This window comes from Mastigoproctus giganteus, chromosome 11 (genome assembly GCF_048544385.1).
Source record: "Mastigoproctus giganteus isolate SK-2022 chromosome 11, ASM4854438v1, whole genome shotgun sequence".
NCBI lineage: Eukaryota > Metazoa > Arthropoda > Arachnida > Uropygi > Thelyphonidae > Mastigoproctus > Mastigoproctus giganteus.
The window spans coordinates 11,231,236-11,245,561 of NC_143585.1; the positions used below are offsets into that span (position 1 = coordinate 11,231,236).

At 37.4% G+C, this 14,326-nt stretch overlaps 1 protein-coding gene across 1 annotated transcript; it reads left to right on the top strand.

Annotated features, from left to right (window-relative positions):
* The first annotated feature begins 205 nt into the window (after positions 1-205).
* LOC150077707 (alpha-tocopherol transfer protein-like) lies at positions 206-13,707 on the top strand. The gene is made up of 6 exons (XM_090384810.1): positions 206-272; positions 382-548; positions 6,497-6,739; positions 9,103-9,299; positions 11,467-11,577; positions 13,470-13,707. The coding sequence occupies exons 2-6, from the start codon at positions 404-406 to the stop codon at positions 13,680-13,682; spliced, it is 909 nt and encodes a 302-aa protein (XP_090240936.1). The 5' UTR covers positions 206-272; positions 382-403; the 3' UTR covers positions 13,683-13,707.
* The last annotated feature ends 619 nt before the right edge of the window (positions 13,708-14,326 follow it).

Sequence of the window (14,326 nt, forward strand, 5' to 3'; positions counted from 1 at the left end):
AAGCTTACTTTTTTAAAAGGGTTCAAGGGCACTTATTCCGGTTCTTTATAGACTGAAGAAAAAGTTAAGAAACTTTTTTTGCGTGTTTTCAAGTTTTCAAATCTATTTCTGTTTTGTAATGATGATGGAGCTTTCATAAATTATGACGTTTTAAATTTGATTTTCACCAACTTCTATTCTGAGAACTGCTGCAATTGCAATGTCATCATTTTGCCGACAATCGCGTGCAGCAGTCATCCTGCCCGCATTTGGTAAGAACGTCTTGATAGAAAGTGAGTGTTCTCCGAATAGCTGCTGTTTTAGTGCTAATGGATCTCAATTTCTGGCTTATTTTGAGTAACTTCAAGGCATCTCTAGACTTATCTCTTTCTTTATTTTCAGATCTCTATACAAGTTAGATACGATGTCATCTACTCAGCCCCTGTCGAAGTTCCCGCTGAGACCACTTTGCGATGAGGTTGTTGATTATCAGAAAGCAAAGGAGATATTAAACGAAGACCCGACAACCAGAGACAAGTACATAAATGCGCTAAAAGAAATGCTCGGCCGTAAGTACTCTTTTCTGAGGTCCTTTTCATTTATTTGGCTAATAAGAAGCGGTATATTTCGTGATGTGTTTACCTGATATAACGATCATAATCAAGGTCATTATTTCTTTAATGAAGGCCACATTAGCCACGGGGCAGCACACAAATCGTAGGAGCGCAATTGTAGAAAGGATATTAGCAACTTCAAGTCCAAATATAATATTTTCACCTTTTTCCCGAATTGCAGTCCATTCACATCGTGACATGGGTTCCACTAGGTGTGTGAGGGAGTCTAACTCCAGGTTTCACTAATCTCCTCTCACGATATTTCTGTTCTCTTGTAGTATGATCGGTAGAGAACTGCAAAGTCAAAGTAATCTTCACAACATATCCCTCACATTATCAACTTCATTCATATCTGGAGACTTAAACAGCCAGGGTAGATTTTAGAGTTCGGGAATGTTCCTCGAATTATAAAGATACATTTTTTTTTACATTGGATAGTTGCATTGTCGTCTTGAAAGAATAACTCACAATCGGGGTAGATATGAAGCATTGTAGGGTTGGTTGCTGTTGTAGGATTTCAGGCCGCATCAGAAACTCAGGTCATATTGCGCAGTATATATAAAATATGTCTGTAAATTGCATGTGTTCTGCTGTCGATTTACTGTTTGGTGGAAGAAAAACATAGTTTCCGGGAGAAAAAATCATGCTAAACTCGTCTGAGAACAATTAACTCAGCCACATTGTGAAAAACACCCATAAAATTTTTTGGAGTCATTAATCGGACTCGAACTGATGTATTTTCCATTCGGTTTGGGGAGAACGGTGATTATACCAACTGTGCTATCCACGAGGGCAATTTCAAGTTGAAGTTGGTCCGATATGACAGAAAGATATTCACTGAAGCTAATGCGACCTTCTGACGGTACGATTAGACTCAGTTCGTACCATACCCTGCACCATGGTAGAGGGGTTTGAATTGAATAAATAAAATAGTTATACCACTACCATCCACTTCAGTGATGGACGGAAGGCTGTCCGAAGTTCGAGCTTTACGAAATTCACTCCTCACTTTCACAATACCATTAGTGCAAAAAGTGTAAACCAAAAGTCGTCAGACCACTTTTTGATTTTTATCCACTATTTAGCAGTCCAGTGTTGGTGCTGACGGCACCATTCCAGTCGAATAGGCAGAAGACTATCAAATACCAGATATTTTAACGGATACTTTTTGGCTGGGAAACGAGCCTTTCTTTTCCTAAATATTTTTCATTCATTCGCTGCACGTTGACCTTCCACTCTGATGCACAATTCTCTTTAAATTCTTGCGCTCTCGTTCTTAGAGTACCAATTTCCTGCCGAATTTCTTCCTTCGAGAGCTACATTGTCTTTTCGTCTTCCACTCATTGTATACTTTGAGATTGTTGCTTTTGACACACTAGTGATTTCCTTTGTTTTCTCAACTGTGGCTCGTGCTAAATGTGCCTCAACAACAACACATTTCCGACAATCTCAACTTATCGGAAATTTATTCTCATTAATCCATTCAAATTATTCTTAGTCGATAATTTGAATGGATTCAAATGGATAATTTGAATGGATTCAAATTATCTTTTCTCTTTCTTTTTGCGGCTGATGCTGTACGAAGTTTGCTTTCTTGCATCATTTTCCACCAGTAATACTAATACAGAGAAACGACATTTTAAAGAATGCTTCAGTTTATTTTATCTTTTTATTTTTTTGCCATTTCGAGGTTTACGCATTTGCAGAGGATGGTTTTACACAACAGACCGATTTTTTCTTGAATTCTGACAAGTTCCTCGTCCAGTCGCTGCTGTTGCTTCTTACAATTCGTGTCGGTGTCGATACTCGGTGAAAGAAGCGCTGTATCTGGGCTTTAAAAATCAGACTGGTGCTCCTACCAGTCTGATTATTTTAAAGCAGAGCATTATCACTTTTAATTCTTGATTTTAATATATCTTTTAATGAAAAGATATATTAAAATCTATTAATATATCTTTTATATATATTAATAGATATATTAATTTTAGATATATTAATAGAAAAAAAGAAAAATATATATATATTGAAATAGAGCGTGGGGGAATGAAATGAGAGCGTGTACAACATATAGTGTAATTTGAACGGCTGCACCGCGGTTTCTCCCCACCCAATTCCTCAATGGTATCGTTGTGATGCATACAACCATCTGTAAAGACCAGAATGTTAATGATGTGTCTTTTTTTTGCGCTTTTACGTGGGGGTTATGTTATGATCTTCTTCTGCCCGTTTGAAGTGGGTTTTGTGACACACCAACAACTCAGTTACCGTCAGCTGCACATGGAGAGAAAAGTATACGACAAACTCTAGCTGGGCCAAGCTTAGAGTTTCCTGAGTATCCAGAGAGGGTAAAAAAAAAAGACCCAAGGGTGAATTCCACTTTACATGAGGAGTACCGTCCTCACCATACCCGATGGAAAAGACGTCAGTTGGAGTCCCATCAATGATGGAATTTTATATTAGTATTTTTCCCAATATGGGGAAGTTCGTAAGTCTCAGGCGAGGGTAGCATTGTTTTCTGTACCGGAACCTCGTTTTTTAAATCCAGTAAACAGAAAATCGACCACACACACACACACACACGAAATTTTCAGACATATTATAAACGGCCCAATATCGCTGAGTTGCTGATGGCCCTAAAACCCAGTAAGAATAAGCACATGATAGGTAGGTGTCTATTACAGTTTAGTGTAGAATATAAAACTCCCACACCCTTGCCCACCGCAGATGCCATTACTGTTGTCAATAAGTTGGAGCCGTACTCCAAAATATTTTCATTTCGTCAAATCATATCACATCACCCCTATTTCCGCGTAGTTTACATTGTGGTACGCCCATAATCACTTATGCATCTGGTATCTGGTTTTCAGAGGCCACCACAGCAGTTAACAAGATACATAGCACGCATTTTCACTTATGACTCCTTACATTCTAAAATTATCTTTGCAACACCTTGGCAGTAGAGTAAAAAGAATTGCGCTTCTTTGTAACTTATCTAAATTCTTTTATTAATAGGCCGAGCACACACACATTTGGTTTAAGTTATCGAATTTACTTTATTAATGACCAAAATACAAAGTCCCCGCCTCTCCTCTCCTTCGTATACCTCATCGGTATTCTCATCGTGCACACTGCACCCACAAAAGGATATCGATTTGAAACCGAATGTGGATGGCAAGTAAGTGCTCATGAATATCCCTAATACATGATAACGTATTACTAATAGCTAATACATAATAGTACATATTACCTAATGCGTAATCACACATTATATATATTAGGGGTATAGCATAACATACAGCCGCCCCAAAAGTGAAATGAATTGAACCCAACTCATTGCAAAGAAATCAGCAATACGGCAAATGACATCGGTTGAAAGGCATGCGTAATGACTACGATATTTGAATTTTCTACAGAGCTGACGTACGGTGATATTCTCCAGCCGACATCATCGACTGGTCATCACACGTATGCTCTGACGAACATTCCCTAATCTAGCTTCCTACGTAATACCCTACACAAAATATATTTGCATATTCACTAACTTTGTGCAGATGGCCCAGTTCGACATTCAAACACTTCGGGGAAATGTATGCAAATTAACTTATTCGACACAGTTGCGTCGTATGCCGAATTCCGAATTCATACCCCTCACCTCTCCTCTCCGAACTGGTATGCAATATTAGGATATCCTGTTATTCTGTAGGTCGAACACGAGTTGGAACCCGAGTACAAAATCCCAAGTAGGTGTTGTAACCAAAAGATGTAATGGAGGATCAGTGAACGACAGTTCATTTTTATAATATTTTATTGCCATTGTGATGTAATTTTATTCCACCCAGCAATGACTTCACAATGGAAATAGTTTAGTGTAATTCATTGTTTTGGCTTTCTTCCAGAAACCAACTACCCGCTTGATAAAGACAAATTTTAGCACATCTATTCTACAACTGTGTTTCCTCAATTTGAGTTTATGCTCTAACAGTTGCATAATCTGAGCAAGAGGAAGATTCCCATCAGCATTCAGCTTCCTCAGACCATTCAAGGCCTTATACTCCTCAATAAGATCATCTCGCACGTGCCTAGTCTCCAGACGCTGCAATTTGCACAACTTGGTAGGAGCAACCCGTGTTCCCCTCATCAATTTCATTGCCTTACTCAGTATTCATTCCAGCAGCTGTACATCCTTTCTAAAATGAGGCCTCCAGATCTGTATGCAGTACTCAAGGTGTGGCCTAGCCATTGGCATATACAGTGGAATAACCTCCTTATCCCTGCTATATAACATTAACATGGCCCCATGAGTTACTTTCGCACACTATGCACTTCTCAGAATACTTCATATGTGGCTTCACAATTACCCCCAGGTCTTTTTCATTCTCCACTACCCTGAGTGTAATACTGCACGGTTGTTACGTTACTCGGGGTTTATTGTACCCATATGCAGTACTTTCTATTTGTTAATGTTGCCGCTTCTCAGCCCATCTGCCCACCTTTTCTAGATTTTTTCTGCAGTAGCATACTGTCATTACTCTCATTAACACCCCTGCCAACCTTTGTATCATCTGCAAACTTGGACATTAAGCCTGATATATACATTCATCTATACCATCGATAAATATAGAAAACATCGAGGTTAATCTTTCTTGGCACAAGCCTATTGCTAATATTGCTATGTACCGAAAAAATTATGCTTTCTCTTTGGTTCTCGACTTTGCTTTTCTTCAAAATATAACTACGCTGTACAAATATCAAACCCTTCTTACTCTGAAATATGATTCCTACATCTCTAGTACGATTCTTCTCTTAAAATACTAGATTCTGTCGAAAAGATTGAACATTCCAGAAAATTCATTATCTCTCGGCCTTTCTGACAAACCTACCCCTTTCTCTAACAGTATTAACGGCATCACAGTGTCTGTCTAAAAGACATCAATAATTATTAAGGCTCAGCCTAATTTGAGGCTGAAATATTTGTTTGTAACATTTTAAGAAATAAATAAATCTATTCTAATTCTTTCGGTGTATAGAAAATCCACAATACATTTTCTTATAGATGTTTTCATGGTCACTGCTCGTCCGGAATCTTTACCTCCTTCCCCTCTCTGCCAAACCAATGCAAACATTAGAGAATTCATTCACTCTTAAACTCCAACCTCAATAGCATTTTCGTACTAACAAAAATCCACGCTGCTACTGTCGTCTGGAACGACCCTCCTTCTTCCTCATTTTCTGGCAATTAGCCTACAAATTCGAATTCAATGTCAATAATATTCTGCTTCTTGACCCTCAATCCCTCCCTCATCCCTATCCTAATATTGGAAAAAATTGAATTAATTGCATTGTTTGGCATCCTGTTCCCCAATTCCAAAGGGCTAAGGACTGGTGAAGATAAGTGAGATGAAAAACAGCCAAAGAAAACGCACACAATCTGAAACATATTTTATAATAAGCTCTTAATTGCTAAAGACAACCATTTCTTGGAAGACTATCCGTACGTGCATGCACATTTGAAAAAAAATTAAACAACTCCGCTCATATTGATTTTCAAATGATCTTTTCCAATATCACTCCGTCTAGAAGTCCATTAATCCGTTTCCTTGATCAATCCTGTTGTATACCGTTGTGATGTACTGTGGCAAAGTGATGGTCATTTTTTATTACAACTTCTTCGCGTATTTTCAGCTCGATTCACTATCTATCACTTAAGGGAGGGAGAGAGAGAGAGAGAACGGGTATCTCATTAATTTTCATAGGATATAAAATGTACGGTATGTGGATTACGAACTGAAGTCTGTTTCTGGTTTCATTTCATAAAATATTTCATCAGAAATATTTCCATTACTTATAGTAATTAAATTTCAAATTTCCCTTCTGTACGTCTTACTTATTCGTACGAATTTCAGGTGAGAAAGACGTTCTGCCTCCGGATGATACAGATTTTTATCTTCGTTTCCTGCGTGTTAGAAAGTTTCGAGTTGATCGTGCTTTAGACACGATAAAGAATTATTTCAAGATACGAGCTAGCCATGAAGTGTATTTCAACGCAAAACCAATCGAAGAGGTATCCACTCTGTTTAGAGACAACGTGTTTCTCGTCTTACCAAATTGCGGACCACAAGGAGAAGCGATTATCGTTGCCAAAATTGGTTTGTATGCATTATCCTTCACTTTCTGAATTTTCGCTAGAATGTGGATTAAAGGCGTTAATTAATGTTTCTTATCCTTCTGAACAGAATCAAAAAGTTTTTATAACTTGGAGTAATGGACTTAAGAGTAGGTTTACGAATTAACGATTGACTCAGATTTTCTATTTAATGTTTTACAGATAAATTATATACCAACACGAATTCTATGATGGTGTGCACTTTCCCCTAACGCTGCTGTTATAGTTGAAATGATGTATTTGCAAATCGACCACAGAATACACTCAGTTTAAAGACATTATATACGGCGCAATATGGTCTAAGTTGCTGATACGCCTAAAATTCTACAACAATTAACCATTATGCACTCTCCTTGTCTCCTTCGAAATGGTTTCTTCCATCCACTACAGGAGCCTTATTTGCCTTTGGGTTCCAATTTTTTGCTAATAAATAATCTAAAACTTCAATACCCCTAATTTCATAATGCTCAAATTCACTCTCATAATCTCCTCGATGCCAATTATACTATCACAAACTTTCGCTATAAACCTGCTTATATATTTTTAATTTTACTAATGAAAATGAAGGCTGAATTTAAGAAACACACTCACGGGCCAAACTATTATGACCATATCCAAACAGCGTGTTGGACCACCTTCCGCCATGATAAGCACTTGCATCCTGCGTGACACTGATTCCATGAGAACTCAAAAAGTATTATCAGGTAATCTAGACCAACTGGACGGATGGACGGTTCAGAGTTTGGCAAAGGAGTGAGGCATTGGCCAATGCTTGGTTCCACCTCATCCCACAAATTTCCGATGGAATTGATGTTGGGGGAATTAAACGACCAGCGGAGCACGTGAATGTTCAGAAATGATCTTCGCACCATGAATGCACAGTGAAAGCCGTGTTGCATAAGGGGTTGTCTTGTTGAAAGAGTCCAGCACTATCTGGATACATGTTCACTATGCACGGAAAAATTTGTCCCAAACAATGCTGAGGTAGGATCTTGCGGTGAGGGTGAGTTCAATGAGCACGAGTGGAACAAGTTATGTCCATGAAAACATCCCCCAAACCATGATAACGCCGTCGGCCTGTTTCTGTGCAGTCTGGTTGCTGCTGTTCATCTGCTTGCCGCCTTTTACCTTTTACTCACCAGTCCATCATCATCAAACCAGGCTACTCTTTTTTATTTGTCCAATGTAGTGTCTGATACTTGCTAAAACCCAAGAAATAATTCTCGAACTGCAACATCAGAAGTGGCAATATTTACAATTCTTACTACAAATGCTAACTGTTCAGTGTGATTGACAAGAGAACTGAATGTCGGGTGAATATTTAAATTACGTTTTAATTTTATTCTTTACAGTGCACTACCGGCCGCCTTAGGAATTTGGTCGCCTGGGTGCATGCACGCACTGCAAACCTACCAGAACCAGCCCTGACCTTCAATATGGCGGCCGTCGAATAGGTCACATGCCTGAAGTTACGGAGATGCTGGCGTCCTCCTTCCAGACCCGCAAATCATTCCCAGTTCAAACTCCATCAGATCCTTCTCTGTTCCTGTCGCATGGACGAAGAAATGATTTGCACTACCGTGCCGTCAATATATATGGTGCACCAGTCTGGTAACATCACGCCTAGGTAATATGGAATACGTTACCTCTTGGTGGTCACGATGTTTTGCCTTATGCCAGGTGGGCTGGAGCGGCAGTGCGTAGCACACGCTTCTTGATTAGACCGGGGTTCGAGCCCGTCACCACTAAATACGGAGGATGCGGAAAGGTCAGGGAATGATCCCGCATATCCCCGGAGCAATATGGCCTTAGTTGCTAATGCTCCTAAAAACCAAACAACAACATTAACATAAATGCATTTGTTGTAACCACATACCTTGTTTTAAGTATAGATGTTTGTACTCGGTAAGACTGCATCCTCGTGGATAGCACAGTTGGTATAATCGCCATCCTCCCCACACAAGGTGGAAAAGGTCTCAGGCGAGAGCAGCAAAAAAAAAAAAAAATATATATATATGTACACACTGAAATTATTTTAAATGTTCTTTTGTGGCTTTGTTGTCTTGTCTACTTAAAGTGATTTAACGTCGATTCTGGAGGATAAAAAAGTAGTGAATTTATTTATGCTCCTTATTTCGCGTTTAGCCGAAGATAATAATATAACCTTAGTCGATATTTTACGGGTACGAAATATAACCACTGTTGAATGGATTGCTTGGTCTGCAATGATCTCACTAACTACGTTTAAATATTTGTTACGTACTCCAGTAGTAGGGTTTTAATAGCAGCAGATGGGATTTCCGTGCGGGTTCTGATTAATACAAGCGTTATGTTTGATTTGAGCAGGTTTCGCGGATCCTGGGAAAACATCCTTCGAAATGCTTTGCCGTGCTTTCTTTCTAACTGTGGAATGGATTTTTCATAATGAAGCATATCAGATGAACGGAGGCTCTGGAATTGTTGACTTGCAGGCCTTTACTTGGAGACATGTACAGCACTACTTGAAAATCAAAACATTAATACAGTTATTAAAGATTTTCGAGGTAAGTTCTTTTGATTTCTCTCTCTCTGTCTTCCCACCTTACACATTTGCGAATATCACATTGGACCATTGCTTCTGGAGTCCCGTGGCATGTTCACGACACCAACGGAAACTGCTTATTTACATTCCTCATAATGCTCACCCCGCAACTTATAAAATATGCATCGGCAAAATATTTCCTTTCTGACCTTGTACAAAAAAAAAAAACTGCCACATTAGGGACGCCCATGAGCTACACACTGCTCAAAAAATTAACCAACTGCACGCGTTTCAGCACGCAGAAAACTTGCTGCAACGCGCGCAGCTTGCGATGAAAAGGGACAAAATTTGGTATGGTCGTGTAGAACAGAATAGCGATGAAAATGAGGAGACAGTAAGAAACTTCGGATAAGTAAAAGGGACTCTATAAAATAGGGGTTCTATAAGAATTTCCAAAAGGACACATTACAAAAGTCGATACAAGATGCCCGAAAATATTGTCGCATGAAGTCGGTATGGCGTATGATCCCCTCCAACGGCTTTTCGGCTGAAAATGAGTCTTTCTTTTCAAATTTCGTTTTTCGGTAATTTTCTGTTCACTTGAATTTTTTACTCTGACGAACAGTTCGCTTCATTTCCCACAGTCTCATTCTTCTACACTATAACACATTCTATACTATAAGAGACCCATATATCGAGCAAGGTTTGCATATTGCTCTGTGGGAACAGATCTCATTCTTCCATCAATGCAGACCAAGTTACCGAAGAGTTGGCTGTGGGCGTGCAATGCGACGCCCAAGGGCGTCCCACACACTTGTGAAAGAATTCTTCCACGGATAATGCTCCACTTCATAAGACCAGAGTTGTACAGAACTGATACTAGAAATATGAGAGCGAATTCAGTATATTGTGGTGACCTAGACAGTCATCAGATCTCAAGTAAATTGAACTCTTCTGAAATTAATGGAATGAACTATTCAGAGTAGAGATCAGCAACTGTCCAGTTTGGAATAACTGTGAGAAGCAGTTGGGCCAACATGGGCCAGTCTTTCTGTAACACGCTTTTGCCATCTTGTTAAGCCCATCCCACGAGGAATCCAGACTTTCTGATGCCAAAAGTTGGAAAGGAAAGGAAAGTCTTTAATTTTACTATATCTGCATAGATATAGTAAAATAAAGTTTTAACCTCGTATCCCGGCTAATCAAATAGTTTAATTAATTTGTGTAAAATAGCAAATTGCACCATATTTTTTATCATTGAATGGTGTTTTTAGTACATTTAAATGAATTAATGGAAAATATTTATGTAATTAAGAATAGATGGCATTACAATGAAATGTCTAATTTGTTGATAGTTGTTACAACGCCTATTAGACTGCGTAGTGGAATAAACTTCTGTGATACTGCGCCAAAACTAGCAAAAATAAAAAGAAAGAAATCTTCCTTTCTTTTGCAGACTTGCAGACTAAACAACTTTTAGATATAATAGCCAACAAAAACATTTTGGAAAAAAGCTCTGAGGCACATCTGAGGTATGTGTTGTCAGTGTCGTACGATATTTCTAGCAGGTGGGTACGTTCCGCTGCCTGTGAAATAATTACACTTACATTTCGGCGACTTACTACAATTGCTCTTTGGAATAGATCTAAGTCTTTATCCACGACTTCTAATTGCCTTCTCCGGAATCTCTCTTTGCATCCACTTAAAACCAGTTCTGTCACCATCGCTCGAGACGACTAACTCAGCCCCTTTGTAAAAAAACCTACAAAACTTCCTCGCGTCATTAATGGGATTCAAACTCAATACTTTTCCTTCTGACCACCCTTCTATCATTTGGGAGAAGGGTGGTCAGAAGGGAAAGTACTGAGTTATTATCATTACGTGAATATTTAACACGAAATATGGGAATATCCTTTAACACGAACTATGGAACCACGGTGGCCGGGTGGCTTAATTAAAGTGAACTGCTTTCGATACACTTTTTACTTTCAAATTTCAGTGTTTTGACCCATTTATTGATTGTTGTTCAATATAAATGTTAATGACCAAAAGTTATTCGAGAATATAAAATATTAATTTAGTTATTCCTTAAAGTCAGCAAGTGCTGAGAACAGTTTTGTTTCAATAAGAAATATTTCTACAATACTGTGTTAATACTTTCAACAACATCTTGTTTTATTTTGCTATAGAATGCCCTTCCGGTCAGATACAAAGAAATCCATTTCATAAATCAGCCACCAATATTTGACTTCGCCTACTCCTGCATCAGTCCCTTCGCTAGTGAAAAACTGCTAAAGAGAGTAAGTTACAGCCTTTGTGAATGCAAAACACGTCTATGTACACTTCTCTTGAAAATATAATTTTCATTCTACATATTTTATCATCTTAAAACTTACATATTTTTCTAAAAATTACCAAATGCATTACTATTTTATGAGTATTAGTATTAGTATTAGTAACGGCCGCATGGTGCAAGAAAGCCTATGGCTTATGCTGCACCAGCCAAAAAAAAAAAAAAAAAATTAAAAAAAATAAATCCGAACAAAACAATATTTGACTTCGCCTTGACTTGAGTACTCGGGTCATATCATAGTACAAAAGAAAAAAAAAAAAATACAGTTCTGCAAAAAAATACAATCGCATCTGTTTGCACCATCTTCAAGCTCTCAAAGTTTTTACCTTCCAATGTGTGTTTAGAATATCCTCTTTCGCCTTCAGAACACCGATTTATATTACCATTCACACATTTTTCATGTTGATTGTACGAGCTGTCCAAATCAGTACGATTCCTCTCAAACTAGGAGAACTGAACGGCAAAACCCGTGAATAAGTTCCATCTGCTCAGCAAACCATTATAAATGTAACTGCTCAACTCCGATTCAGCACTATTCAAGAAACCCATCATATTATTGTGCAGTGCACTCAATACCCTATTTAGTGGTAGATCATCCTTAGTCCAGTGCATTATCATTCCTAAGAGCACTGTGGTCACGCATCTTCTTTCCTCCTATAAAATATGTCCATAGTCAATGTACATAGAATGCAGTGAACGTAAAACTGTAAGAGGATCCAGTTTAATACTATTAGTTCTAAGGCTTTGCATTCTAACACTGTTGTTCGTTCCTTTCAACCTTAATTCTTTCTCCACATCACAAAAATCACCATAATGAGAGAAGACTCGGCTGGAGAAACTTCCCACGAGATTTCACATCAATCCCAACTGTGCGCTGCTGCCTTATTTATTTTGCGCACACTATTAAAGTTCATTAATAATTCCTGTGGTAGTACGTATTAATAAAAATTTCTATTTAATTTTCCATATAGTTAAACAGCATGCTTAATATAAGCAGGTGGCAGTAATATAGCTCTGTTTGACTGATTTGAAAAGGCAAAAATGGTTTATTCAGCAGAAACTTCCTGACCTTGAGAATTGTAATAAATTAATAAATCTACAACAAAGCAAAGCCCATTAAAAATAATGATATGTACACGTAGCTGTAAATCAGACCTATCAAGGTGAACTATTCTACGAATATGAACCAGTCAAATGTTCTTATTTTCCATAAAAACCGATAACCTTGAAAATTGAATACTACATTCACCACGCATTAATTTATCTGATCCAAGATTTATGTTCAAGCAATATAATATTTTACCAGTTTTATTATACAAATTTGAAGTAACGCAAAATCCTACTGCTACAATTCAAGATGTACAACGCCCTCTTGTCAATGCTGCCTCTTTCGAGTGGATATCGTAAATATATCAAAGAAGATGAGAAATATTTAAAATATGCGAAAAAAAATGACAAAAGTGTCTGAACAAAATGATATAGTTGCCTGCCGTTTCTACTTATAACGAAGATATATAAATAAACATTTATTTCTTTCACGCAAAATATGTTCAAAATTTTGCTGCGATAATCATATTTACTATATCACAATAGATTATTGCAAAATAAATTAAACTTTAAATCGATTTATTTATTTATTTTTGTTTTCGCGCGACAGTTAATTCAAAGTTGGATTATTTTATTTTGCATAATTTGATTTATTTTATTAACAATTTCAATTGGAATTTTAACAATTAAGGCTTTTACTCTTCTGAAAAAATCAGAACGTATTATAATAATTATTAAAATCAGACCTTAAGTTTCTAAAGTAAATTTGAATTTTTATTATTATTATTTCAGATTTTTATCCATGGAACTAACTTGAATTCCTTACACAGTCATATTCCTCCAGCTTGCCTACCATCGGAATATGGTGGAGAACATGGCTCTTTAGATGGTGCTGCAACCTATCAGGAATTGTCAGAATGGTATCCAAAATATGTATCCAGTTTTAAGTATGGTTATACAGATGGTATTAAAATTTTCCAGGAGGAGGGTGTAGAGGCTGTCTGAGTATCATGCACCTATTCTTAAGAGAATCGGTATTTAGTTTACTGTCAATATAATTACTTTCAAGAAATATAAATCAATTTTTTTTTTGTTTAGCCTTCACGGTGTGTAGGACATAACTCCCTTGAATTGTAATCTAAAAGCGTTTGATTCATTTCAAATAATTGCTTTCTTTTAATACAAGCTTTGTATGAAAATATTCAAAATATAAAATGATATTTTGCTATAATTACTGTGCTAGTAACAGCATTTCTTTAATTATCCATTACTTATCTATCTTGAATTACGTCCTGCAGTCGTCCCTTTTCGAAGTTTCTGCTGTACTAGGAATACCAAGGTGTCTGAATTTGGCTTCCTTCTCTTCCGTTTATATAGTAATGATTATGTTTCTCACTTGACATGGATTCACTTATGCTCACTGCGATTTTATGATGTTCATCGCTACAGGTGACCAGATTGGAGTTTCATCTCTTCAAGGATGGTAAAAAAACAGCTTTTTAACAAACATTGAGAAATATAAACTCAGCAGCAAACGCGTGTCAGTTGTTTATTATGTTTATAATTATTGTGATTTATTGACATTAAGAAATGACATTCTTTATTCACTCCACTCCATTATGCAATAATTTTTCACCCATAAGTGACTG

Bases quoted from the DNA above. Each gene is read 5' to 3' on its own strand.
- LOC150077707 (XM_090384810.1), top strand. From the start codon at position 404: ATGTCATCTACTCAGCCCCTGTCGAAGTTCCCGCTGAGACCACTTTGC. The intron at 549-6,496 runs GTAAGTACTCTT...TACGAATTTCAG, and splicing joins GCTAAAAGAAATGCTCGGCC to GTGAGAAAGACGTTCTGCCT. The intron at 11,578-13,469 runs GTAAGTTACAGC...TTATTATTTCAG, and splicing joins GTGAAAAACTGCTAAAGAGA to ATTTTTATCCATGGAACTAA.